Source organism: Mustela nigripes, chromosome 9, assembly GCF_022355385.1.
Source record: "Mustela nigripes isolate SB6536 chromosome 9, MUSNIG.SB6536, whole genome shotgun sequence".
Lineage (NCBI taxonomy): Eukaryota > Metazoa > Chordata > Mammalia > Carnivora > Mustelidae > Mustela > Mustela nigripes.
Genome location: NC_081565.1, coordinates 20,031,575 through 20,056,342, shown reverse-complemented (window position 1 = coordinate 20,056,342; position 24,768 = coordinate 20,031,575). Strand labels below are relative to the sequence as shown.

The following is a 24,768-nucleotide window of genomic DNA, read 5'->3' as shown; positions in this document are numbered from 1 at the left end:
CTAAGGCCCCACCTACAAGTGCACAGTGTTTTGTTCCTCTGCATGTATTTATCTTTAAGATTTTTATTTGGGAGAGAGTGTGAGCAGGGCTGGGGGGAGGTTAAGCAGAGAGAGGGGGGCACAAAGAGAATCTCAGGCAGACTCTGATGAACGTGGAGCCCAATGTGGGGCTCAGTCTCACAACCGAGATCAAGACCTGAGCCGAACTCAAGTCTGACTCTTGACTGACGGAGCCTCCCAGGTGCCGCTGTTCCGAGCTCTGCATTTCTATTGGTCAAACTGAGCCAAAAGTGCGGATTCAAAGGGTGGGCTAATAGGTCCAACCTAGTGATGAGAAATCACCTTGCAAAAGGCCACACGTATAGGGAAGGAAGAAATCTGTGGCTCTAATTCCCATCTGCCACAATACAGTATGACTTCGCGTATATAAAGAAGAAAAGCAGGCAAAACCGATTTATGCTGCTATAGATTCCTTGGCCGCTAAGCCTGGAGAGGAAGATGAGGGAGACCATCTGCGCTCTGGGATGTATTACACTTCCTCATCTAGGTTCTGGTTGCTAGAGTGTGTTCAGCTTGTGGAAAATCAGCAAGCTCTAAACTTAAGGCATCTGAAATTGTTTATGATTGTGATCATTGAGTGAAAAGTTAAAATTATATATAGTGGCTTTAAAAGAATGAAGTTCAGGGGCGCCTGGGTGGCTCGTTTGGTTAAGCGTCTGCCTTTGGCTCAGGTCGTGATCTCGGGGTCCTGGGATCGAGCCCCATGTGGGGCTCTCTGCTCAGTGGGGAGTCTGCTTGTCCCTCTCCCTCTGCCCCTCCCCCATTTCTCTCTCAGGTCACAGTCTAGCTTCAGGGCTCCTCTCTTGTTTGTCCATCATCTTGTCCTTGTCTGCACGGCTGAAGCTCTTACTGGTAGTCTGCATTCCAACTAGTGGGAAGGGACCCAGAGGGCTAATCCCAGACAAACACATTCCTTTGGAGCTAATAAAAGAGAAGTTACACACATCACTTCCACTCACAATCCACTGACAAAAAGTTATGCTCATGGCTCTGCCTAGCTGGGAATGGAGGCTTAGCAGGACAGCCTGGGCCAAAGTGGGCCAACTTCAGGAAACGGGTAGCCGTCTGCTGCACTTTTCACGATGAAGCTTTTCTTCACTCATTCTGTTTTCACAAGGCTACCAGAAATAGCTAAGTTCTTTTTTCACAGTGTTGAAAGATTAAAAACACCAACTGACCTGAGTTCTATACTTGTAATTCCCGTGTCAAAATCAAGGCTGTTACAGACTGGAAATTTCTGCTACTGTCAACTGGGAGATCAGGAAGTATTTCTTCAGTGACTGTGAACTCAAAACCCCGGGGGAAGTTTCGCTTCTCATTTTTTTTTTTTTTTTAAGATTTTATTTATTTGACAGAGAGAGAGATCACAAATAGGCAGAGAGACAGACAGAGAGAGAGATGAGGAGAAGCAGGCTCCCCGCTGAGCAGAGAGCCCCATGCGGGACTCGATCCCAGGCCCCTGGGACCATGACCTGAGCCAAAGGCAGAGGCTTAACCCACCGAGCCACCCAGGTGCCCCGGAAGTTTCTTTAGTAATCATTGCTCAGATATCAAGTGATGAATCACTGAATTCTGTTCCTGAAACCAGTATCGCAGTGTATGTTAACTAGAATTTAAGTAAAAAAATCTTTAAAAATCATTGTTCAGAAAAATAATGATAATGGTGACTTGTCTGATACTTTTGTGATACCAGTGATATCCACTGTATCACAATACTTTAATAGCTCATAGCTATTGTATTTTTTGAAGTTTTTTTTTTATATTTTATTTATTTATTTGACAGAGAGAGAGAGACCGCGAGAGAGGGAACACAAGCTCAAACACAGAATGAGAGAGGGAGAAGCTGGCTTCCTGCTGAGCAGGGAACCCGATGTGAGACTCAGTCCCAGGACTCTGGGACCATGACCTGAGCCGAAGGCAGTTGCTTAATGACTGAGCCACCCGGGCGCCCCTAAAGGTTTTTTTTTTTTTTTTAATATTTTATTGATTTATTTGAGAGAGAACAAGAGAGGAGTACAAGAAAGGGGCAGAGGGAGAAGGAAAAGCAGACTCCCCGCTGAGCAGGGAGCCGAATATGGGGCTCCATCCCAGGACCCCGGGATCATGACCTGAGCTGAAGGCAGACATTAAACCAACTGAGCCACCCAGATGCCCCTGTTTTTTAAAGTTTTGTTTATTTGTGTAATCTCTGCACCCTGTGTGGGACTCGAACTCAGGACCCTGAAATCAAGTCACATGCTCTTCTGACTGAGCAAGCCAGGTGCCCCACCTGGTAGCTATTTTCAAGAAAAAAAAATATTTTGAATACAAATTGGGACTTGAATTATAGACAGCCTGGATTATGTATGAAAAAGTGGCATTCAAAATGGTATCTTTTCCAGATCATTTTTAACCTTTTGGTAAAATCAAAGATCCTCTTGTAAGACAGTTTCACCCACCCATAAAAAGGTGTTAATAATCATGAAACATTTTCCTGAAATATATATATGTATATATGTTTTATATTTTTAAGTATCTCTCTACCCAATGTAGGGCTTGAACTCCTAACCCCGAGATCAAGAGTCATACGCTCCACCGACTGAGCCAGGCAGGTGCAAATATATTTAACTTATATAAGTAAATCCATAAATTTCTTTAAGTTTTAAATATATAATTGGCCAGATTCCAAGGGATTATATACTTTCCTGGAAAAAAAGGTCAACTGCCTTTGGAAAGTTCCTCTATATGATTTTACAGGGGTAGCCTTTAAAACGAAGTATTCAGGGGCGCCTGGGTGGCTCAGCGGGTTAAGCCTCTGCCTTCGGCTCAGGTCATGATCTCAGGGTCCTGGGATCGAGTCCCACATCGGGTTCTCTGCTCAGCAGGGAGCCTGCTTCCCTCTCTTTCTCTCTCTGCCTGCCTCTCTGCCTCCTTGTGATCTCTGCCTGTCAAATAAATAAATAAATTCTTTAAAAAATAAAATAAAATAAAATAAAATGAAGTGTTCAATAAATGTCCAATGAGCAAATTAATGCATTTTAGTAGCTGGTAACTTAGGTGCTGAGAGTACCTGATTAGGGCATGTAAGACTGAAAAAACCTATATAAATATTTGCATTTATTAATCTGTTTTCCACTTAAAATGCACAGAAGAGGAGGAGCACCTGGGTGGCTCTGTCAAGGGTCTGCCTTCAGCTCAGGTCATGATCCCAGGGTCCTAGGATCAAGCTCCTTGTCAGGTTCCCCACGCTGTGGGAAGCCTGCTTCTCCCTCTCCCACTCCCACTATTTGTGTTCCCTCTCTCGTTGTGTCTCTGTCAAGTAAATAAAATCTCAAAAAGAAAAAAAAAAGCCCAGAAAAGGAATTTTTACATCAAACAAATGCGTAGAGTTTAGGGAAATAAATTAATTGCTAATAGAACCCTGCTAATTTATTCGATTTTCTCACATGTACATTCCCTCTGTTCCCTTTCTCTGGGACACCCTCCCAACCCACTCCCTTGGATTTTCTGGTTACCGCCTGCCTCCTTGCTACAAGGGTCAGCTGTAGCACTAACGGTTCAGCATACGCTAGGATTTTCTCGGAGATATTTGTGTACTGTTTCTGGGCCCCTGGCCAGAAGGATCTCCTTAGAACCAAAAAGTTAATAATGGTCTAGAAAATACACAAACAGTGTCATGATCTATGAATTTCTAAAATGAACTCTGTGACATCATGCGAAGACCAAGGAGTGGGAAGGAAGGTATTCTGGCTTTGAGTCGGGCAGTCCCTGGTTCAAATCTCTCTTTTCCTCATTAGTACAGTGGTATCCCTGCCTGTCAAATCTCAGTTCTTCCCCCTTCCCACCTACCCGTGTAACCTTGGGCAAAGGACTGAATGTCCCTGGGCCTCAGCCTCCTCCTTGCCCTCCTGGGATAGCCGAGGACTGTAGCGAGAATAAGCGTACTCAGCCGGCTGTAGGTTCTCTGGGAAGGAGCTCCTCTCCCGCCAACCCCTGTCCTTCCAGAGCTCAAAGATCCATAACCTAAGGAATCAAAGGGAAGCCGTACAAGGACTAAAGCTTTACAAGTAAGATCTAAGGAGAATGTGAGAAGGAATGTGTTTGGTGAGAGGAGTGTTTAGTCCTGACAGAGAGCAATAAACAACTATGACCAGCCTTTGTAAGCACCCACTTCCTTGCTTGGCATTCAATACACTTTTACGTAGGGGGCGCCTGGGTGGCTTAGTGGGATAAGCCTCTGCTTTTGGCTCAGGTCATGACCCCAGGGTCCTGCGATCAAGCCCTCTCGTCAGGGCTCTCTGCTCAGTGGGGAGCCTGCTTTCCCCTCTCTCTCTGCCTGCCTCTCTGCTTACTTGTCATCTCTCTCTGTCAAATAAATAAAATATTAAAAAAAATACACTTTTACCCGGTGATCAGGCAGTACTATGAGGAATGTACGATTTAATTAATATGGAAACTGAGATTTTGTAACAGCCAAGATCATTCAGCTGAATGTGGAGATTCAAACTCGGATCCTCCCACAGGGAAGCCAGCCCCACGAGGGGCACGAGGGATACAAGGACAATGGCTATCAGCTGCTGGTATCAGGGACAGGCAGGGGCCAGAGAAGACAAAAGTGTGGAAGTCTTTGGCTAGGACTCGCTGCTTTATGTGTGGCATCTCCTGAAGACGGGGCAGACTCTAAGTTCTTGGAAGGAAAATGGGCATGTGAGCACCATGCCGGGGACAGATGTCCTGGGGGCCGCACAGGCTGACCTGAGCACCGAGTCCCTCCTCACCAAAGAGCTGGCCTACAGTTGAGTCTGTCCCTCTGTTCTACATTTTTTTTTTTTTCTTTTTAAGATCTTATTTATTTATGTTAGAGACTCTCCAGCAGACTCCCTGCTGAGCATGGAGCCCGACGTGGGGCTCGATCCCATCACCCAAGATCATCAATCAAGCTGATTGAGAGTTGGATGTTCAGGGCAAGGCCCTTGGTGGTCAGCATTTTCAAGCCCCCTGGGGTCTAATTTTCATGCACTGGTCTGGGAAGCGCCACCTGCATTCGCAGCCCCTCCCCGTGGAAGCCTAGACCTCCTCACCTTGCGGAGGAGCAGTGACTGCAGCGGAATGTCACGTCCACAACCCATGTCCTCTATGGAGCAGCGCTCCCTTCTCCTATCTGGGTAACTGCGAGGCCACCCAAACAGTCTCTCCCCCAGCAGCTTTTTCTTCTGTGGAGACACAGGTCAGTCTGATACACTCCACCCCATGTTCGGACTCTCAGACAGAGACCTATCGTGTTTCTAAGCTGCACCTGGACTTCCGTTGGCCTCGAACCCTGATAGACCTTCTGAGTGTGCGGAAGCAGAGTATTCCACATAGCCCTCCCCACAAGATCACAGGGAAACACAAAGCCACACGGAGAAAGGATGGGCCACGTTTGATATTGTCCAGTGAGTGCCTCCTGGCCTCAGAAGGCTGCCACTTCCTGCAGCTCCAGCCCTCGGCTGCGCTCCACTCTGAGCAGGTGAATTCCTTTGTTGAAACTTGCACACAGTAAGGAGATGGTGTCACCAACAGCCAGAGAAGTCAAGGGTCCTGATCCATCCAGGGACAAGGTGAACAGGCAGGCTGTGGGGGGAAGAGGGAACCAGCAGCTCAGATCAAGGGCTCAGGGTCACAGGACATGAGGTCTCTGAGAAATCCATGTAAGCAAAGCATAAGCTCTGTGTCCAACCCAGGTAAGAGCCTCATCGCCTGCTCCAGAGGACTGTGCACCTGTGGGGAGGTGAAAGTCCGGGCAGCCACAAGGCTTCAACTCCAGAGAATGGCATGTGGCCCAAACAAGGTGTGTATCCCTTAAAAGCCTGTTCAGACAGCCGGGACCTCGCCTGCAAGGACATGTGAACACACGGCCCTCAGTTCCCACCTGCCCAGAGAACAGAGCAGGGGGCCAGGGCAGAGGAAAACAGACAATGCTGATCTTCAGCTGCTGGCTTCTGGGGTCTTGCTCCCTTCAAGACAAAGGAGATTGGGACCTGAAGGGGAGTCTGTGGCCTTCCAGCTGGCCCAGTCTCCCTCTGTCCCTGTCTCCCCTGAGAACACTACAGGTGCGCAGCTGGAGGGCAGGGCAACACTTTCAGACCTTGTTCTCCCTGGTGTCAGGCTTATGAACATTGAACCTGACAGCAGCTGCTCTTCCCACCTCCCATAGCTGTTCCACGGGGCAGCTGGAAAGGGCACCTGCAGCGGGCACAGCAGGGCTGTCCTCCCTAGGGAGGTATGGCTCACGAACCATAGACATGATCTCCCATCTTTTCTCTGAGTGGGCTACCCTATCCTTCCCTGCTAGGAGCTGAGTTTCTGTAACATAACTATAGGAGGGATTTGTTGTGAGATTCTTTTTTTTTTTTTTTAAAGATTTTATTTATTTATTTGACAGACAGAGATCACAAGTAGGCAGAGAGGCAGGCAGAGAGAGAGGAGGAAGCAGGCTCCCTGCTGAGCAGAGAGTCTGATGTGGGGCTAGATCCCAGGACCCTGGGATCATGACCTGAGCCGAAAGCAGAGGCTTTAACCCACTGAGCCACCCAGGCACCCCTGTTGTGAGATTCTTTAATTTAACACTATTCCTATGTCCAACAGAACCCCGGGTTCAGCACAAAATAGTCTGAAGGCAGTGGGGTGCTGGTAAGGCAACTTTCTGGAAGAAAAAACCAGCCACCTTTACTCATAGCATTTGCCACCTTTTGTGGTGAAAATATTCCCACTATGACCATATTAGATATTCCTGAATATTTAACAATCAGCCAGTAGCAGTGGGCTCTGGCATACTTCACTGAGGACTTGGGGGAGCTGTGTTCCCTAAAACATCTTTTTTTCTGGACCTTTGGAGTTCATGACCTGACTGGGATCTCAAACCTGACCTGTAGCATCAAGACAGGGCAGTCTGGGTAGACAGTGCTTACTCTACCTCACCCCCACCACGAGCGGAGACTCTCATTTTTAGTCCTTAAAAAATGAATTTGAAAATGACAATTCTTGTCTCCTTTGCCAGGCATTTTGAGCATCACACATTAATACCTGATGAAGAACTTTGGGTAGCAAGAACAGTAAGAACCAAATATATTTGAGTTCTCAGGAATGAGTCTGTACAATGTGGTAGTGGGGCTCACGCAGTGAGGGCCTCTAGCAGGAGGTTCAACAGAATCCTGGTATCTTAATGTCATCTCTTAACCACTAGGGGCCTGGAGAGTGGCAGAACATGGCTGTCTTTGTATTGGCTGAGCAATGGAAAGAGAGAGTTTCAAGGATGCTTTTAGGACACCATGTGTCTTTGAGAAGCACCACCAGCAGGCTCCTTACCTCCAGTGTCTTGGTTCCAAATCTTCACTTTGCAGTCATGGGATGAGGTAGCAATTATAGGCATCGAGGCCAGCGCTCTTGGTAGAAAGACACAGGATGCAACAGTCTGGAAATGCCCCTTATATTCACATATTCTGTTTCGTGTCTGCCTTAAGTCCCACAGCTGTAGAGGAATGACATAGGTTAGCTCATACACACGTATTTCCCCAGCTTCACACATGCTGCCCTCACTGATTTCCACCCACCACCTTCTCATGATCCACCTGTGTCCCCCACTTACCTCCTCATGGAGCTACCCCTCATCTTCATCCATCCCATCCACACACCAAATCACCCACCCATCTGGTAATTATTTTAAACATCAACGATCTCAAACAACCCTGGGTAAGGGTGTGCAGGGAGGGTTGCTGCCTTCCTCATTAATGTCAGGGCCGGGGAAGTGAAAGCTCCAAGTCCTACAGCATGATGGGACAGTATGGCATTGCCTACTTTTTTTTTTTTTTTTTTTTTTTTAGTTTTTTATTTATTTAAGTAATCTCTACACCCCATGTGGGGCTCAAACTCACGATCCCAAGATCAAGAGTCTCATGCTCTTCTGACTGAGCCGGCCAGGCGCCCTGGGGGTGCCTACTTTCTAGCACAGCTCGGCCTCTTGGCCTGTGGGTTCTGTGGAGACCCCATAGTTAGGAGCACCTTCTCATAAGCACACAGAGGCGCAGACCTTCTGACTGATTGCCTCCACGCTGAACCTTGGTATATGAAGATGAGACCCTCCAACAAAGGAGGTGACAATGCTGCCAATTACACTCTTGTTGACACAATCAGATCACAGCTAGAGAACAAGGTTCAGGGAGGAGAGCAAACCGAATTGTGTCCAAAATATAATGAAGTCACTGGGCACCATGTTAATTCAGGAGAACAACATCCAGAGAGGAGAGTGATCTGAACTGTATCCGAGAAATAATGAAACCACAGGACACCTCATCAGTTGTAGGGGCTGGAAATGCTTAGCTTGGGGAAGAGGTGTTACATCGATAGCCTGGGGATTCCGTGCCTCAGTGCACCACTTCCTAGAGGTGTGGTCTTGTGCAAGAGACTTCAACTTGCCATGCCTCTGTTTGCTTATCCGTAAAATGGGAATTATAATAGAACCTAATTCACGAGGTTGTTGTAAGGATTAGATGAGACAGTGCATGTAATGTGCTCAGGCCAGTGCCGAGCATGGACTGTTTGGTACAAAGGGAGCTCTAATTGTTATATTTGGACCAGATGCTCCTCTTAGCCTATATTCTACAGTGAGGAATCCGAGGTACTTTGGAGATACACTGCAATGTAATCCAAAATTAGGTGCAAGGAAAGGTATATAGGTAAGGGTTGGGATGGGCCATCGACCAACACTGGTGCCTAAGACTCCCTGAAGAGCTTGAGCCTCCTGTACCTTGACCCCAAGTACAATGGGAAGACATTTGGCTCTTCAAATAGTCCCTCCCCTCTGTAAGCTCTGCCGGAACTAGGGACATTAGCAAGCTGGTTCTGTGTTTAGCACCTTCCTATCTTAACTCTCATCCCATGCCTCTGTCTACTCTCAATTCAGAAAGCCCAAAGCTAATGGAGGTTTCTTGAGAGATGAATCCGGAGTGCAAAGGCTCACTTACAGTATGCACTCGGAATAGGCCTGAGCCATTAGCAGAGCTGGCCTGGTGGAGCCCAGGATTGGCCGGAGGTCAGAGGAAGCACTTTGCTCATCAGCAGCCGGGCCCCCAGACACCGACACTCACTCACCGTGGCTTCGCAGCCTTCCCCTCCAAAGCCGTTGCTGCAGGAGACACACTTGTGTCCATCCTCACTGACCTCGCAGTAGGTCTGAATATGCTGCTTTGCGGGAAATACGTGAGCCACCTGCAGCCCCCGGCTATCCCATAACCTGCAAGAAACGAAGCAATGAGCCTGTGATAAATGTATCGGACAGACCCACTAATGTAAACTGCAGCCCTCCGCGGCTCTGGCCAGTCAGATGGAATGTCATGGTTCACCTAAAAACAGGAGTATGAACCAGATCGACCTTGGAGACACCAAAGCTGCCAGGAAATAGCCAAACTGAATGACATCTGAGTTCTTTCTATTTTGAGACCCACTTAATAGGAATCTAGACCAAGCATCGTAACCGTACAAGTTAATTTGTTAATTTGGCCCTTTAGGATACTGCTTTCAAGGGACATGAGGATATTTCTGTGCCTGTGACTTAATTGCTTTAAAAGATAGTTATTAGGATCCAGAGGAGCCATCACCATTCCAGAATCAGATACAAAAGACTTGCAGGCCTTGGCCTACTGGGCCGCGGGGTCCACAGGGAGTGTCTTATTCCGCTTCTCGTCTCATTTTCCACCTCTTTACCTCATTCTTCCTGTTTTCTGAGTAGAACGAATCTCTTCTGAGATCCAGAGTTTCTCGTTGTGCTTTCCACTCAACAAGTCACTTCATTTGACTCTAATGACGAGGATCCGACCCCACTGGCCCAGACAAGGCTTCCCCTGAGGGCTGGGTGCTTGAGAACATCCGGCCCCCAGCAGGGGAGGAAAATGGAGCCAGGCAGGCAGCTCAAAGCGGGGGCAAGCCAATGACGGGGACTGAGCTCAGATTGAATGTGTTCACACTGGGGGCGGGGGGGGGGGGGCAGGGGTGGGGTCAGAGTCAGCTGCTTCAGAACCATCCAGGACAGGGGCTCTTTCCTGGCCTGACTTCCTGCCATTCAGCCTCTACCCAGACAGTCCAGGGATCCACGCCAGAGACCCCAGCCCCAGCAAGGGGCAAAGGGGCAAAAGGCCCTGGGAAGGCACAGCAGTGTGGAAAAGCAGAGGGAAAAGGGAGTCATATAAGCTTGGGAATCACAAACCTTCACCAGAAACACCTTCATGGCTGCTCAGTAAGCCCACCTGATGGTTTTATCTTCAGAAGTCTGTAGTACATATGGTTCTTGGGGGACCCAGCACAGGTGAGTGACCTGGAAAAAGCAAAATTTTCAAAACTTCTCCATACCAAGTCGCTCTTCTATGGCAACTCCTGTAAACCGTGCTAAATGGTGTCTCTCCACTTCTCAAGGACGCTGACTCGTACACTCGACTTGGAGGGAGGCTGTGTTTTCGTTTTTTTAAGATTTTATTTATTTATTTGACAGGCAGAGATCACAAGCAGGTAGAAAGGCAGGCGGTGGGGGGTGGGGAAGCAGGCTCCCTGCTGAGCAGAGAGCCCGATGCGGGGCTTGATCCCAGGACCCTGAGATCATGACCTGAGCCGAAGGCAGAGGCTTTAACCCACTGAGCCACCCAGGCGCCCCAGGCTGTGTTTTGCAGATGCCCCCCACTCATGCTCTACTGGACGTCCCTGAATCAGCAGCAGCAATGGTAGTGGCCGGGCCAGTGGTGAGTACCAGAATGCATGCAGGCGCCCCCACTCGTGGTGGAGATCTGCTAGTGACTGGCAGCCACAGAAAGCAGCACCCCCCCACCCCGTTCTATGGTGGGACCACTGAAACCCTAGTCTAAGGCCTCACAAGGTTCAGGATGCATTCTTTCTTTCTTTTCATCCCTATGACCCCCTGCTGGACAGACATGAAACAGTTTTCAAAATAACCCAAGGAGACACAATTTTCTTCTAGCAACCTCCACAAATATGGAGGGCATAGAGTGAGCATACCATACCCTGCCAGGGACAGTTGTGTTCAAAACTGGAAAAGATGACCACGAATGATAGTTAATGACCACTGAAGGAACACCTATCATGTCAAATCATGATATAAATGAAGACACTGACACTCTAAGTGACTTTCTCAGAGTAACTCAGCTAAAATGTGATGGCTCTTGGGGCGCCTAGCTGGTTCAGTTGATAGAACATGTGACTATTGATCTCAGGATTGTGAGTTCAAGCCCCATGTTGGGTATAGAGATTATTTTTTAAAAAAAAGTAATGGGGGCGCCCAGCTGGCTCTGTTGTTAAGGGTCTGCCTTCAGCTCAGGTCATGATCCTAGGGTCCTGGAATTGAGCCCTGCATCAGGCTCCCTGCTCTGCAGGAAGCCTGCCGTCTCCCTTTCCCACTCCCCCTGCTGTGTTCCCTCTCTCACTGTGTCTCTCTCTGTCAAATAAATAAATCAAGTATCTATTTTTTAAAGTGATAAATCCATAATTTGAAACCAGGTATGACTGACCTCAAAGGCTGTGGAGTTTATCTACCAGCCTACTCCCAGAAAACATTGGTCTTCATAAACACAGCAAATTATACATAAAGCAAAGGGTCCTGCTTGTTTCTCTGCACATCAGCTATGAGATCCTGGAGGACAAGGATGGTGTCTTAGGCCACTAACCCTGCTCCTAGCACAGCAGATATGGAAAAACACATTTTGAAGGAATAAATGAACACACCACTTAAAATTCCAGTATGAACTAGAAGAGGTATTCTCTGGAGCAGAAGACTTTATTTATTTATTTTTTTTACGATTTTGTATATTTATTTGTCAGAGAGAGAGAGACTGAGGACAAGCAAGGGAGCGAGCGGCACGCAGCGGAAGAAGAAGACCTCCCACTGAGCAAAAAGTTGGATGTGGGACTCAATTCCAGGACCTTGGGATCATGACCCGAGCAGAAGGCAGATGCTTAACCACTTGAGCCATCCAGGCGTCCCTGAAGCAGAAAACTTTAAAGAGATCACCCAGCCTGATAACCCTGAGAGGCCAGAGTCTGACAGAGTTCAGGGTGAGTAGTAATGAGGCGTCAAGCCTCTACTGCCCCATGTATCTCCTGATCTCTCTCACAGGCTCTTTGCCTCACCACATGCTCCCCTCTGCTGTCCCACTCTCTACCAACTTTGAGTTCCTACCAGGTTCCTGGAGATGGAAGCTCTATCCATACACTGTCCAGTCCCAACGTCCCATAGGAGCAGGGTGTTGTCCCGGGAGCCAGTGCACAGCTGTGACGAGTCTGGGGGAACAAGAGAAAGATGGTCCATGAGATGGGCCTGGTATGGGGCTTTTCAGAAAGTACAACGAGAGGGCGCCTGGGTGGCTCAGTTGGTTGAGTGTCTGACCCTTGGTTTTGACTCAGGTCATGAGCTCAGGGTGGTGAGATGGAGCCCTGAGTTGGGCTCCATGCTCAGTGGGGAGTCTGCTTCTCTTCTCCCTCTCCCATTGCTCTCCCCTCCACATCCACTCACACACTCTCTCTCTAAAAATAATCAATCTTGGGGCACCTGGGTGGCTCAGTGGGTTAAAGCCTCTGCCTTAAGCTCAGGTCATGATCCCAGAGTCCTGGGATCGAGCCCCACATCCGGCTCTCTGCTTAGCAGGGGGCCTGCTCCCCCATTCTCTGACTGCCTCTCTGTCTACTTGTGATCTCTGTCAAATAAATAAATAAAATCTTTTTAAAAATAAATTTCAAAAAATAATCAATCTTAATTAAAAAAAAAAAAAATAAAAGAGGTGCCTGGTGGCTCAGTTAGGCATCTGCCTTCGGCTCAGGTCATGATCCCAGGATCCTGGGATAGAGTCCCATATCCAAGTCCTTGCTCAGTGGGGAGCCTGCTTCTCCCTCTGCCTGCCACTCCCCCTGCTTGTATTCTCTCTCTCTGATAAATAAATAAATTTTAAAAAAAGAAAAGAAAGAAAGAAAGAAAATACAACAGTGTTGGGTAGAGCTCTCTTTGACTTTACCTGGACTCACAGCCAATCCAGTGACCACCATGGCATGGCCAGAGAACTGTTGCCTTGGCTGGGCGGGGCCACGCAGGTCCCACATCCTGGCTGTCCTGTCTCGAGAGGCGCTAAAGAACAGGCTGGATCCGTGAATACAGGCTATCTGCTCAAGAGAGAAAAAAGCCCGGGTGTGCTTGTTTGATTGGACTTGGAAATGGGCAACAGGCCCGGGGCTGCAGGTGTCAGAGCCTGAGGCTCTCCCCCGGCCCTGTTGGGGTGGGAATGCACTGCATGTGGGCATCAGTACCCTGCCCTGCGCTGGGAGCTGTGCAGGTGACGGAGTCAGTTCTTGAGGTGGATTTCAGGGAGGGGAGTTGTAGAGACCAGCATTCGCTATCATCTTGGCTGGAAACTTACTCTGCCCCGTAATGCTTTTTTAACAAATTAATTATTTAACTGTTGTTGGCTTTTTAAAAAATTCCCCAACTAGACTAGAAGGTTCCTGAATATAGGGATTTTTTCAATTTATTTATTTATAAATGAATTATTATATATTATTATATACATCATATATCATTATTATATATAATAAATTAGTGAATAAATGTTATCATAAATGAATATTTATTATATAAATGAATAAATGTTATCATTTCTTATTTTCTAGCTACAGTAAACACACAGGCTGCCTTCAGCACCTGTCCCCGTTGAGTCAGGATGGCAGGGAGAATTCTTTATTTACCACCTGAGCTATTGAGGGCTCAGTGACAAAATAAAAATCATGTCTAATATGTCTCTAGCAATAGCTAAGGGAATGGTTCACTCTGCTTTTCCTTTACTGCATCAGATGAAGCCCTTGCATTTTCTTAAGACTGAATATCCAATCACTCTAACTTCCTTCCACAATAATGATCATTTGAGAATTACCTTCGTGACCTCTCGTTCATGTCCTCTGAACCTTTTCACCACATCCCCGCTCTTCCAGTTATAGGCCACCACTGTCTGTGGAGAGTCATTAGAGTCATTAGAATCTCTGTAATATTTTAAGTGACTTTTTATTTAACTAAAACAAGCCTTTACTTCATTATCTACCTAATGTCTCTCTCTCTCTGTCAAGGGTCTTGCATTAGGGCTTTATTTTGTAACCCTTATCCTGTCCCCTACACTGACTTTCTTTTCTTCTTCCTGACTAGTGCTCTGTCTCTCTCCAAGGCAATGGGCCACTGCTCTGAGCCTCATTGATGGGTTCAGGAGGACACTCCCCAAGGGGAACAGACTCAGCCTGAAGGTTCTGGTTGTCTACATGGGATTAGCGTTTTCCCTCCTAATTGTATTGTTCTTCTTTTTTTGTGTATTTAAAAAATTTGTCATCTTAAAAAAAAAAATTGTCAGGTGCCTGTGTGGCACAGTCAGTTAGGCGTCCGACTCTTGGTTTTGGCTCAGGTCGTGATCTCATGGCTCATGGGACTGGGCCCCACAGTGGGCCCCGAGCTCAGCAGGGAGTCTGATTCTCCCTCTGCCTCTCCTCCTCCCCCCAACCCCTGCTCTCTCTCTAAAATAAGTAAAATAAATTTAAAAAAAAATCCACGAAATACAGTATGAAAATGAGAGGAATTAAAAGAATTAACATTTCTGCTTCCAGTGTCCCAGCTGCGGGTCCTGTGATCGATGCAAATATGGGAGGGGAAGCAATCAGATGCAGCTGGTACTGGGAGAAGGACAGAAACACAAAAGAGAGAAATCATAATGTTCACCACTGTTGAAATTTTGACAAAAGAGCAGCATAAAAAAGACTAGAAGTCTCCTTTTTTAAAATCTATCTATTTATTTATTTATTTAATTTATTTGAGAGGGGGAGAGAGAGAGCACACAAGCAAGGGTGGGGGCAAAAGGAGAGGGGGAGAGAATCTCAAGCAGGCTCCAGCTCTCCACTAAGCGTGAAGCCTGATGCGGGGCTCGATCTTACCACCCTAAGATCACAAACTGAGCTGAAATCAAGGGTTGGTTAGGGTTAAGCAATCCTAGAGTTAAGCAAGTGCTTCACCGACTGAGCCGCCAAGACACCCCAAGGAAGTCTCCTTTTGTTAACAACTAGTTCCTGTGTCTGTGTGTGGGTATGAAAATGGCTTGGTCAGAATAATACTTGCCAATTATAAGAAGCATGTGGGCGGTCTGGCACATCACTGAAGATCTTACCACCGAAGCCTCACAGCTTCCCTGGAAGGCTGGCATTCTCATCCCCATTCCATGGATGTGGAGACTGAGGCTCACGAGCAGTAAATGACTTGCCCAGAGGAACAGGAAGAGGCAGAGCAGGGACTTAGAGCCAGCCTTCCTTAGTCTAAAGCCTATGGTTTTACACTACTCAACCTTGTTGCCAGAAATGCAGAACCAGCATTTCCTTCCCCAACATCTTCCCTTCTCCACAGTCAGCTGGTTCCCTGGGAAGCACAGCAAACCCCACCTTATCTTTTCCTCCAGAGACACACAGGTCTGAGTTCAGAGCAGCAACGACAGAGACACTATCCGCGTGGGCTGGGCCATACTCCAGACAAGCTTTAGTTTGAATTCTCTCCTCTATAATCCCGTCAGGCCTGCTGAAGAGAGGATGGCAAATGAGAGGCCCCGGGGTACGGAGTGCAGTGGGGTAAGGGGAAGACGGGGCAGGCTATGGGAGAGGCCAGGCGGAGGAGAAATCTGGGCAAGGAGTACAGAAGGGCGACCCACGGCCATTGCCAGAAATGGATTATCAATGCTGAGCACGCTCAGAACAGCCGAAGGACTAGAATCCAATAAAGGGGAATCCTGAAGCCAAGAAGCCAGGAGTCTTTGCTCACCTGGAGCTTATTCCCAAAGATACCAGGCCAGGCATCCCAAAAATGCCAGGCCCCTCTCTGTGGGGCTGAGGACACTAGCTAATCAGCTACTTCTCACCCAAAAGAAAACAGACCGAACTGTTCAAGGAAGGTCATCAGGAATCGCTCTGGGCCTTCTCTTTCTTTAGTAGAGAGTTTTAATGTGACATGATAAAACGTGGGATGCCAGTGTCAGATGGCCATACCTGTATTTGTAAGTGCTGTGTTTGAGTTTGCTTTGCAGTTTCCCCATCGCTGCACAGAACCTACACAAAACCTTGTGAGAAGGAGCTCGTTTCAGATGCAGCTGAGCAGTGGCATCCCCTGTGGTTGCTGGAAGTTGTCTGTCCCAGCTTAGTGAAAAGAATACATACTGTTAATGTCGTTAGGCATGACAATGGGAGTCTGGTGACCTAAAAATAAAGCCTATTTTATTTATTTATTTGACAAAGAGCGAGAGAGCACAAGCAGGGGGAGTGGTGGAGGGAGAGGGAGAAGCAGGCTCCCTGCTCAGGCAGGGCTCCATCCCAAGGACCCTGAGATCCCGACCTGAGCCGAAGGCAGATGCTCAACTGACTGAGCCACCCAGGCCCTACAAGCCTTTTTTTTAAAGACTAATCCATTGTACTCATTTGCTTTTCCTCTTTTCTTTGACTCTTCCCATGGCCCTGGGAATGTACCCTCCCATAAAGCATTAGCAGATCAGGAAAAGCAAAAACAAAACTAATTTTAAAACTATAGAGAGGTTTCTTGGGGTGCCTGTGTGGAGTGGCTACTTTAATAAGTAGAGAATCTCCTTTTTGGACAACAAAAATGTTCTGGAACTAGACAGTGGACATTGTCTATGTACTAAATAAGAGTAAGTTTTATGTTATATGTATTCTACCACAACAAATACTAGGAATATGTATTTGAAACTAAGAAATAATTTTTACCAGTATAGCTTCTTGGAAAGGAAGAGCCTTAGTCATTCCTAGCTTGCTCGTTTTTTTTTTTTTTTTTAATAATTTCATGTGACACTTTTCTAAATCAGTGTGCCAGGTCATTGGGTTATTCTGTAGTAACAATGAGTTAAAGGGGCACCTGGTTGGCTCAGTCCATAGATTATGCAATTCTTGATCTCAGGGTCATGAGTTCAAGCCCTATGTTGGGTATAGAGTCTACTCTAAAAAAAAAGAGAGAGAGAGAGACGTGAGAGCTGATACAGGTAATGATCTAGACCAGTACTAAACCAGTGTGGATTCCTGAGACCCTTTCAAGAAGTCTGCCTCTCCCTCTGCCTCTCCTCCCTGCACCCCCAACTGGTGCACGCATGCGCGCTCTCTCTCTCTCTCTATCTTGTGTGTGTGTGTGTGTGTGTGTGTGTGTGTATTCTCAAATAAATCTTAAAAAAATAAAATTATTATTTTGGGAGGTATAAGGGGTAGAGGGAGAGAAAGAATCTTTTTCAAAAAATATTTTATTTATTTGAGAGAGAGAGAATGCGAGAGAGAGCATGGGGGGTGGGAGGATGGTGGGGAGGAGGAAGAGGGAGAAACTGACTCCCTGCAGATAGGAGGTGGAGGCGGGGCTTGATGCCAGGACCCTGAGATCATGACCTAAGCCGAAGGCAGACACTTAACCAACAGAACCACCCAAACTCCCAGAGAGAGAGTCCTAAGCAGGCTCCAAATTCAGCACAGAGCCAGACAGGGGGCTCAATCTCACAACTCTGGTATCATGACTGAGCTGAAATCAAGAGTCGAATGCTTAACTGTCTGAGCCACCCAGGCGCCCCAGGAAAGAGCCAGCCCGGCTCTACAGGAATGACCAGAATGGTCTACAGGAACAACAGCAGGGAAAACTCCCAAATATTCTCAGTGATACCATGAAAAGACAGTTTTCCAGAAGAATTTCAGCGTACATTTTGAAAAGCTGCCAGAACCGACCTCCAGACAAGACAGGTAGCCGTACAGAAGCACAGTGCAGTGACAAGAACGGTGTGTCGGGAGCACCAAGAGCCCTGGGCTCCAGCCCCAACTCTCCCTCATCCCACTGTGTGTCCTTGGGTTCCTCCATTCCCTGCTCTACACCTCAGCTTCCCCATCTGTAAATGACACCAGACTAAATACTTTTTAGCAGACTGTGTATTCCATGAGAGGAAGGAGTCTATCATATCATACTCCTCTTTGTACCTCCAGTGGCTTGCACAGTATGGCAAAAATATTTCTTGTTAAGTAGTGTGAATCTAAGGTCCCTTCCAGTTCAGACATTCTAAAATTCTCTATAATAAGTATATGATATGCTGCCAGAAAACATTCCAGGATAATTTTCAAAACTCTTGGGATGTTGTACTGCTTATAGACAGATGGAGGTTGCTGGGCTGCCTATCTGTAAGCATAGCCCATTTTTCAACATTACCATCAAACTAAGGACAGGTGCCATCCATAGATCTAGGTCACCAAAAACAGCAGATGCTATAAATGGACTGGCTTTACTTAACACTGATTGGATTCTTAGCTGATATCTTCAGACAGCCGCCATATTTCCCATCTGAAGAGCACTCACAGGACGCTCTAAGCAAAAGATAACTTTTAGAATTATTTGCCCCAAACCAATAGGATCTTCTGGTGAGCTGCCATATTTAACGCTTTGTAATGTTTATCCTTTGGAAAATGGTTCAGGCAGCAACTTCCTAATCTCTGTAATTACTGAAAAGACGCTTAAATTAATCTCTTCTCTGAGCATATGTCTGCACTGAAAGAGATTCACAAGGTAAATAAAGACCTTGTTAAATGAAAGAGATTGTTAAGTGTAGCTTTCCCTCACAAAGAAAGAAATATCTTACAAAATTCCAAGGTCATATAACTGGCACATTTCCAACACTTAGGGAAAGTATACCATAATGTTAATTATACATCTATTTTTATTTTCACTTATTTAAGTAAGTTCTACACCGAACATGGGGCTTGAACTTAGGACCCCAAGATCAAGAGTCACACAATCTACCTACTGAGCCAGTGAGGTGCCTAGATATATCTATTTTTTTATGATATACAAAGTAAGAGGGCATGTGGCTGGCTTGGTCATTAGAGCATGTGACTCTTAATATTGGGGTTATGAGTTTGAGCCCCACATTTGGTGTAGAGATTATTAAAAAGAAAATTTTTTAAGATTTTATTTATTTATTTGACAGAGAGAGATATAGCGAGAGAGGGGACATAAGCAGGGGGAATGGGAGAGGAAGAAACAGGCTTCCTGCCGAGCAGGAAGCCCAACACAGAGCAGGAAGCCCAACACGGGGGCTGGATCCCAGGACCCTGGGATTGTGACCTGAGCCAAAGGTAGATGCTTAATGACTAAGCCACCCAGGTGCCCCTTGAAAAGAAAATCTTTAAAAATGTGTGTGTGTGTGTGTGTGTGTGTGTGTGTGTAAGTATAGGTATATATATGTGCTACTTTATTTTTTTAGATTTTTTTTTTTTTTAATTTGAGTGAGAGGGCCTGTGTGCATGAGCTGGGGGGAGGGGCAGAGGGAGAGGGAGAAACAGACTCCCCATCGAACAGGGAGCCCCAATGGCAAAGTGGGGCTCGATCCCAGGATGCTAGGATCATGACCCCAGCTGAAGGCAAATGCTTAACCCACTGAGCCACCCAGGCACCCTATTATTATTATTTTTAAGGATTTTATTTTAAGTAATCTCTATACCCAGTGTGAGACTCAAACTTACAAAACCAAGATCAAGGGTCACACGCTCCACCAACTGAGCCAGCCAGGCGCCTCCAAAGTAGGATATATTTAAATACTTAAATATATCATTAAACATTTTTATTTTACTTAAAGTGCTTCTGTTCAAAAATTTTCAGAGCTGACTGCTACTGTTTTTCTGCGAAAAAGCCAATGTCACCTGCTTAAAATAGTACTTCAGTAAGTATGAATCACAGAATTTGAGATGGAAGAGCTTTTCAAAATCATCACTATTAAACCCTTAATTCAAAGATCTGAAGAACCAGGGCAGAAACATTATCTGTTCAGAATTCTAACTAGGTACATCTCTTGACTTCTGGTCTAGAGTTTCCCTTATAAACATCTCCAAAGAAGAAACAGTTTTACTGCATTTTTACAAATCTATTTTAAAAACTTGAATAAATAAATTCTAATCACCAACTGACAGTGTAGCTTATTCTATAACTGAAGAGCAATACAGAAGAGTCAGGTAGGGTTGCCTGGGTGGCTCAGTGGGTTAAAGCCTCTGACTCGTCTATGTAAAATGGAATAATATCTCTCACTGGCTTCTGGAAGGATTAAAGATAGCATGTACCAAGGATTATTCTAAATGCTTTATATTTATTAACTCTTTTGATTTATTCCACAAGCCTCTGAGCTAGATGCTGTTATTGTCTTTGTTTTGCAGATGAGAAAAGTGAGGTGCAGAGAGGTCACATAACTTGCCCGAATTTACAAATAAGTTGCAAATAAGTGGCAAGAAGAGCTTGCTCTCCATCAGCATAGTATACTGCATCTCTGCAAAAGCTTGTGCACAGACAGCCCTCAGCTGCACCTGGCCATTGGCATGAGTGACAGCAACTGAAAGGAGCAATTTCTGCCAACTTGACCCTTAATACCATGGTTAACATACACATATTAAACATACATAACAAATATACACAGAGAATATTTACAAATGGGTTTATGAGTCTGAAGGACATGAAGTTGAAGCCAATTATGTCTCCTGCCCAGAGTGATTGATCACACGAAGGCTAAGAATTCATTAAGTTGGGACGCCTGGGTGGCTCAGTTGGTTGGATGACTGCCTTCGGCTCAGGTCATGATCCCGGAGTCCTGGGATCGAGTCTCGCATCGGGCTCCCAGCTCCACGGGGAGTCTGCTTCTCTCTCTGACCTTCTCCTCGCTCATGTTCTCTCTCACTGTCTCTCTCTCAAATAAATTAATAAAATCTTAAAAAAAAATTCATTAAGTTATACATTATATACCAAGGCAATTTAAAATCTCAACAACAAAGTATACATACTGGGATAATGTTCATATAGTTGTTATTTCTTTTTTTTTTTTTTTAAGATTTTATTTATTATTTGACAGAGAGAGAGACAGCAAGAGAAGGAACACAAGCAGGGGGAGTGGGAGAGGGAGGAGCAGGCCTCCCGCTGAGCAGGGAACCTGATGCGGGGCTCCATCCCAGGACCCTGGAATCACAACTTGAGCCGAAGCCACCCAGGGGCCCCTATAGTTGTGATTTCTTATGAGTAATCTAAGCAGTGAAATTCTACTCAGTTATCTTCCACTGTTTATACTATGAACATGTAATCTACTTTCGAGGAGGGACAGGGTCTTATTCATTTTTGTATCTGAGCTTAAAGCATAGTCTGGGACAATGGATGCAAGGCAAATATCTGTGGAATGAATGAATGGATGGTATATTAAGGTAAAGAGTCTGTTTGGCAAGAAGGCTTTTTTTTCTTTTAATGTAGGCTCCAGGGATGCCTGAGTAGCTTAGTAGGATTTAGCATAGGACTCTTGGTTTTAGCTTAAGTCCTGATCTCAGGGTTGTGAGACTGAGACCAAGTGGGGCCCCAGGGGTCTGGCTTGGTACCCAGCATGGAGTCTGCTTGTCCCTCTCCCTCTGCTCCTTGCTCCCCTCCCCTCCCCACTCATGTTCTCTCTCAACAACAAACAAACAAGTCTTTAAAAAAATAAAAATAAGGTAGGCTCCATGCCCAACCTGGGGCTTGACCTCAAGCTACCGTGAGCTCAAGGAGTTACATGCTCTGCTGACTGAGCCAGCCAGGCGCCCTGTAAGCTTTTGAAGGGCCCAACAACATAAGGGTCCTTCAAAATTGCCCAACAACAGATCATTCAGGGAACAGTTACCTGGGTTGTCCCAAATTTCAGGTCAGGAAAGGCTGGAGAGGGCTTAGAAAAGCCGTAGACTCAGTTATGGCTCTGGAATATCCTTGTTGGTTCCAGAAGAAACCTGGCCTAAATCTGAATCCCAAGACCCATTTCTGCCCGAATTTGCTTTCCATACACCGTAAGATACCCCACGGTCACCTTAAACATAACTCAGAGGATCCTCTTTTAACTCTCCAGTGCAGTATTCCTCGAAATACTCCAGCATAAACCCAACTGTTATTCTCCGCGAAGAAAGTGGGACTCGGAGGGTTGTGACTTGCCAAAGATCACACGAGGCAGAGCTAGAGTACCAGACCTCATTTCCCTAGACTCCTGGTCCAATCAGTGTTCACGTACATGCTGATTGCATATCGCCCTCCCTCCCCGCAAATCTTCTGCGCACAAGGCATCACACCCAACGTTTAGATACAAACAAAGCCGCACTGCAAGCACTGGAAGATGTTCTGATTCGACACTCTAATGGTGCAGATGGGGAAACTGAGGCTCAGAGTCTCCCAGGGAATCAGCACGAGGTCAGAACTTCCCAGGTTGCCCCAAGCTGGGGGACAGCCTGTGTAGTTTTTCCTTCCAGGCTCTTAGATCACAGACGTCCCCCGTCCTATCCATGTGGACTACCAAACCTTATTTTCTATATGGGAGAGGGGACGGGGGAGGCGGGGTGCGGCGCAGTTCACCCAAGACCGGGCTGGGACGAGGGTTGGGGGCGGGGGGGAGTAGGTGTGGCACCACCCAACCCAAGGCCAGCCCTCGATCGAACTCCGCGCTTTGACCAGGTGCGCGGCTGCAGGTGCGCGAGGGCTCCCACCCCTCCGCCCGCCCCCCAACTCCCCACCTGCACCCCTTACCCCCCACCTTGTGCTCCATACCCACCGGCGGGCTGGCGGGGCCGGGAGCTGAGGCCGGCGGGGGCGCAGAGTGGAGGGCGTCCGCAGCCACCACGCACCACAGCCTCCCGCGCCTCCGCCCCTAGCAACGAGGCGCGCGTCGCTAGGGCAGGAGTCCCCGCGAAAAGCCTCCGGACGCTCTCCCCGCCCCCGAACCCCAGTTCCGTTCGCGGGACGTCTCCCGGAGGCCGGGCCCAGAGCGCCCAGCTCTGTTTTCTGACGGGATCGATGCGGTGGTGAGGTTCCAGAGAAGGGGACGGTTGTGCCCCCAGACCGTGCCCCCCAGGGGAATCTATGTAATGCAAGAAAAGCGGTACCACCGTAATAGTCGCGGAGGAAGTACTGAATAAATGTCATATTTTAAATAATTATTCGCTCAGATGGAGTAATGTTATATTACTTTGGAGTTTTCTGTGATTCAACCTCGTGATGCCTCTTTTGGACACTTCCCCAAGTCCACACCCACCACCACCCACCCACACCCCGGCGCCCCAGTCTCTCCCTTCCTCCTTCCTCCCTCCCTCCCTTTTTCTTTCTTTCTTTCTCTCCTCTTCTTCTCTCCTTCTTTCTTTCTTTCATCAGACTGTTACAGCCCAGGACCACAGCAGAGAACCCTCAATACCTTCATGATATCCAATGGGAAGACGGTCCCAGAAACCAACAGCAGCTGCGGGTACATTGCTTCCAGACTAAAGTCTACTCATTTCTGTATTCCTAGTGAACAGGGTTTGGTGTAGAGTAAGGGTTTGTTGAATGTTGAATGAGGAAATGAATGAATGAATGAATGGGATCTGAGCCAACATTTCTCTTGCACCTAGAAGGGACCTGCTGCTGCCTGTCTGATCTCCCACCAAAACTGCCTTCAGTGAAGACTTGTGGAGTTTCTGAAAACTGGGTGCCTGTGGGAACAGGAATAGGGTTGGTAAGAGAAAATTACCTTCACAGAATATTAGGGCTGGCTACTTGGTCTGTCTTCCCATGCAAAGAGGCAAAATCCTCACAGCATTCCTGATGGGGGTTCCTTTAGCTCCTGTTGATCTCCCTCGTTGATGACTCACTCATTACTTTCTGAGTCAGTGTCCTGTTGTTTCTGACAGGAGCTGGGATCTACCCCCCACACAAGACTGATCTTAGTTCAGAGCTGAGGGCTCACCCTACTAGCTTAATCTCTTTTGCCTACAATAACCTGACAACATTCAACCAGGGGAGAGTGATTGTTTTGCCCTGAGACACTGGGCTAGGCTCAGTGCAGTTACAGATTTGACTTGTCTGATCCCTGCCCTCAAGATTTCCCAGCTCCGAGGATGCAGCTCTTACGGAAGATGCTTTAGGCTTAAGGCACCTGAGACTCCCAAACTGGTATCACTAGCCAGACTTCTCCTTACACCTGTATATCCACCTGCTTTCTGTCCATCTCCACCTGGCTGTGACTCATACTGAAAATATCATCTTTGTCCCCAAACCTGTTCTTCCTCTTTTCCCTCTGAATGCTGGGCACTCACCAGTCACCCATGCCAAGGATCTTGGAGTCATCTGTAACTTTATCCTCTCTTCCTTGTTTCAGAACAAACCCCAAGACTTTTTAATTCTGCCCCTGAAATATCCTTTAAAAAAAAAAAATCTGGGGCGCCTGGGTGGCTCAGTGGGTTAAGCCGCTGCCTTCGGCTCGGGTCATGATCTCAGGGTCCTGGGATCGAGCCCCGCATCGGGCTCTCTGCTCAGCAGGGAGCCTGCTTCCTCCTCTCTCTCTGCCTGCCTCTACCTGCCTGTAATCTCTGCCTGTCAAATAAATGAATAAAATCTTTAAAAAAAAAAATCTGTCCACTTCTCTCTACCCACCATCTTGGTTCAGGCCAACATCATGCCAGAGTGTGATGGCCATGAGCTCTCTGTAGCTTTTCTCGTCTCATAACTTATTTTGACCAACAGAATGTGGTGGAAGTGACATTGTCTACTTCCGAGTTTAAGCCACAAAGAGGTTTGTAATCTCTTCTCTCTTCTTCTTGGAACACTGCCACCATGGGAAGAAACATGTCTCATCTGTTTAAGAC

At 46.9% G+C, this 24,768-nt stretch overlaps 1 protein-coding gene across 3 annotated transcripts; it reads right to left on the bottom strand.

The window, feature by feature from the left end:
• Positions 1-1,378: 1,378 nt before the first annotated feature.
• On the bottom strand, positions 1,379-23,400 carry WDR31 (WD repeat domain 31). 3 transcript variants are annotated; one of them, XM_059411021.1, is made up of 10 exons: positions 23,340-23,400; positions 16,129-16,275; positions 15,532-15,664; positions 13,995-14,069; positions 13,086-13,230; positions 12,257-12,357; positions 10,320-10,387; positions 9,169-9,310; positions 7,387-7,549; positions 1,379-5,652 (listed from the first exon to the last, which is right to left on the bottom strand). In XM_059411021.1, the coding sequence occupies exons 2-10, from the start codon at positions 16,173-16,175 to the stop codon at positions 5,492-5,494; spliced, it is 1,035 nt and encodes a 344-aa protein (XP_059267004.1). In that variant the 5' UTR covers positions 16,176-16,275; positions 23,340-23,400; the 3' UTR covers positions 1,379-5,491. The 3 variants fall into 3 exon arrangements, with proteins under 3 accessions (XP_059267004.1, XP_059267005.1, XP_059267006.1); XM_059411022.1 differs by having other exon boundaries at positions 15,532-15,661; XM_059411023.1 differs by lacking the exons at positions 15,532-15,664; positions 16,129-16,275; positions 23,340-23,400 and adding an exon at positions 22,704-22,783.
• Between the last annotated feature and the right edge of the window lie 1,368 nt (positions 23,401-24,768).

What these genes read in the sequence shown, in the direction of transcription:
- WDR31 (XM_059411021.1), bottom strand. Translation starts at nt 16,175, where the DNA reads ATGGGGAAACTGCAAAGCAAACTCAAACACAGCACTTACAAATACAG. An exon ending in TGGATTGGCTGTGAGTCCAG is followed by an intron (nt 12,358 to 13,085) that starts GTAAAGTCAAAG and finishes TTGTTCCCCCAG; the next exon opens with ACTCGTCACAGCTGTGCACT. An exon ending in CTTCCATCTCCAGGAACCTG is followed by an intron (nt 10,388 to 12,256) that starts GTAGGAACTCAA and finishes TGCTTTTTCCAG; the next exon opens with GTCACTCACCTGTGCTGGGT.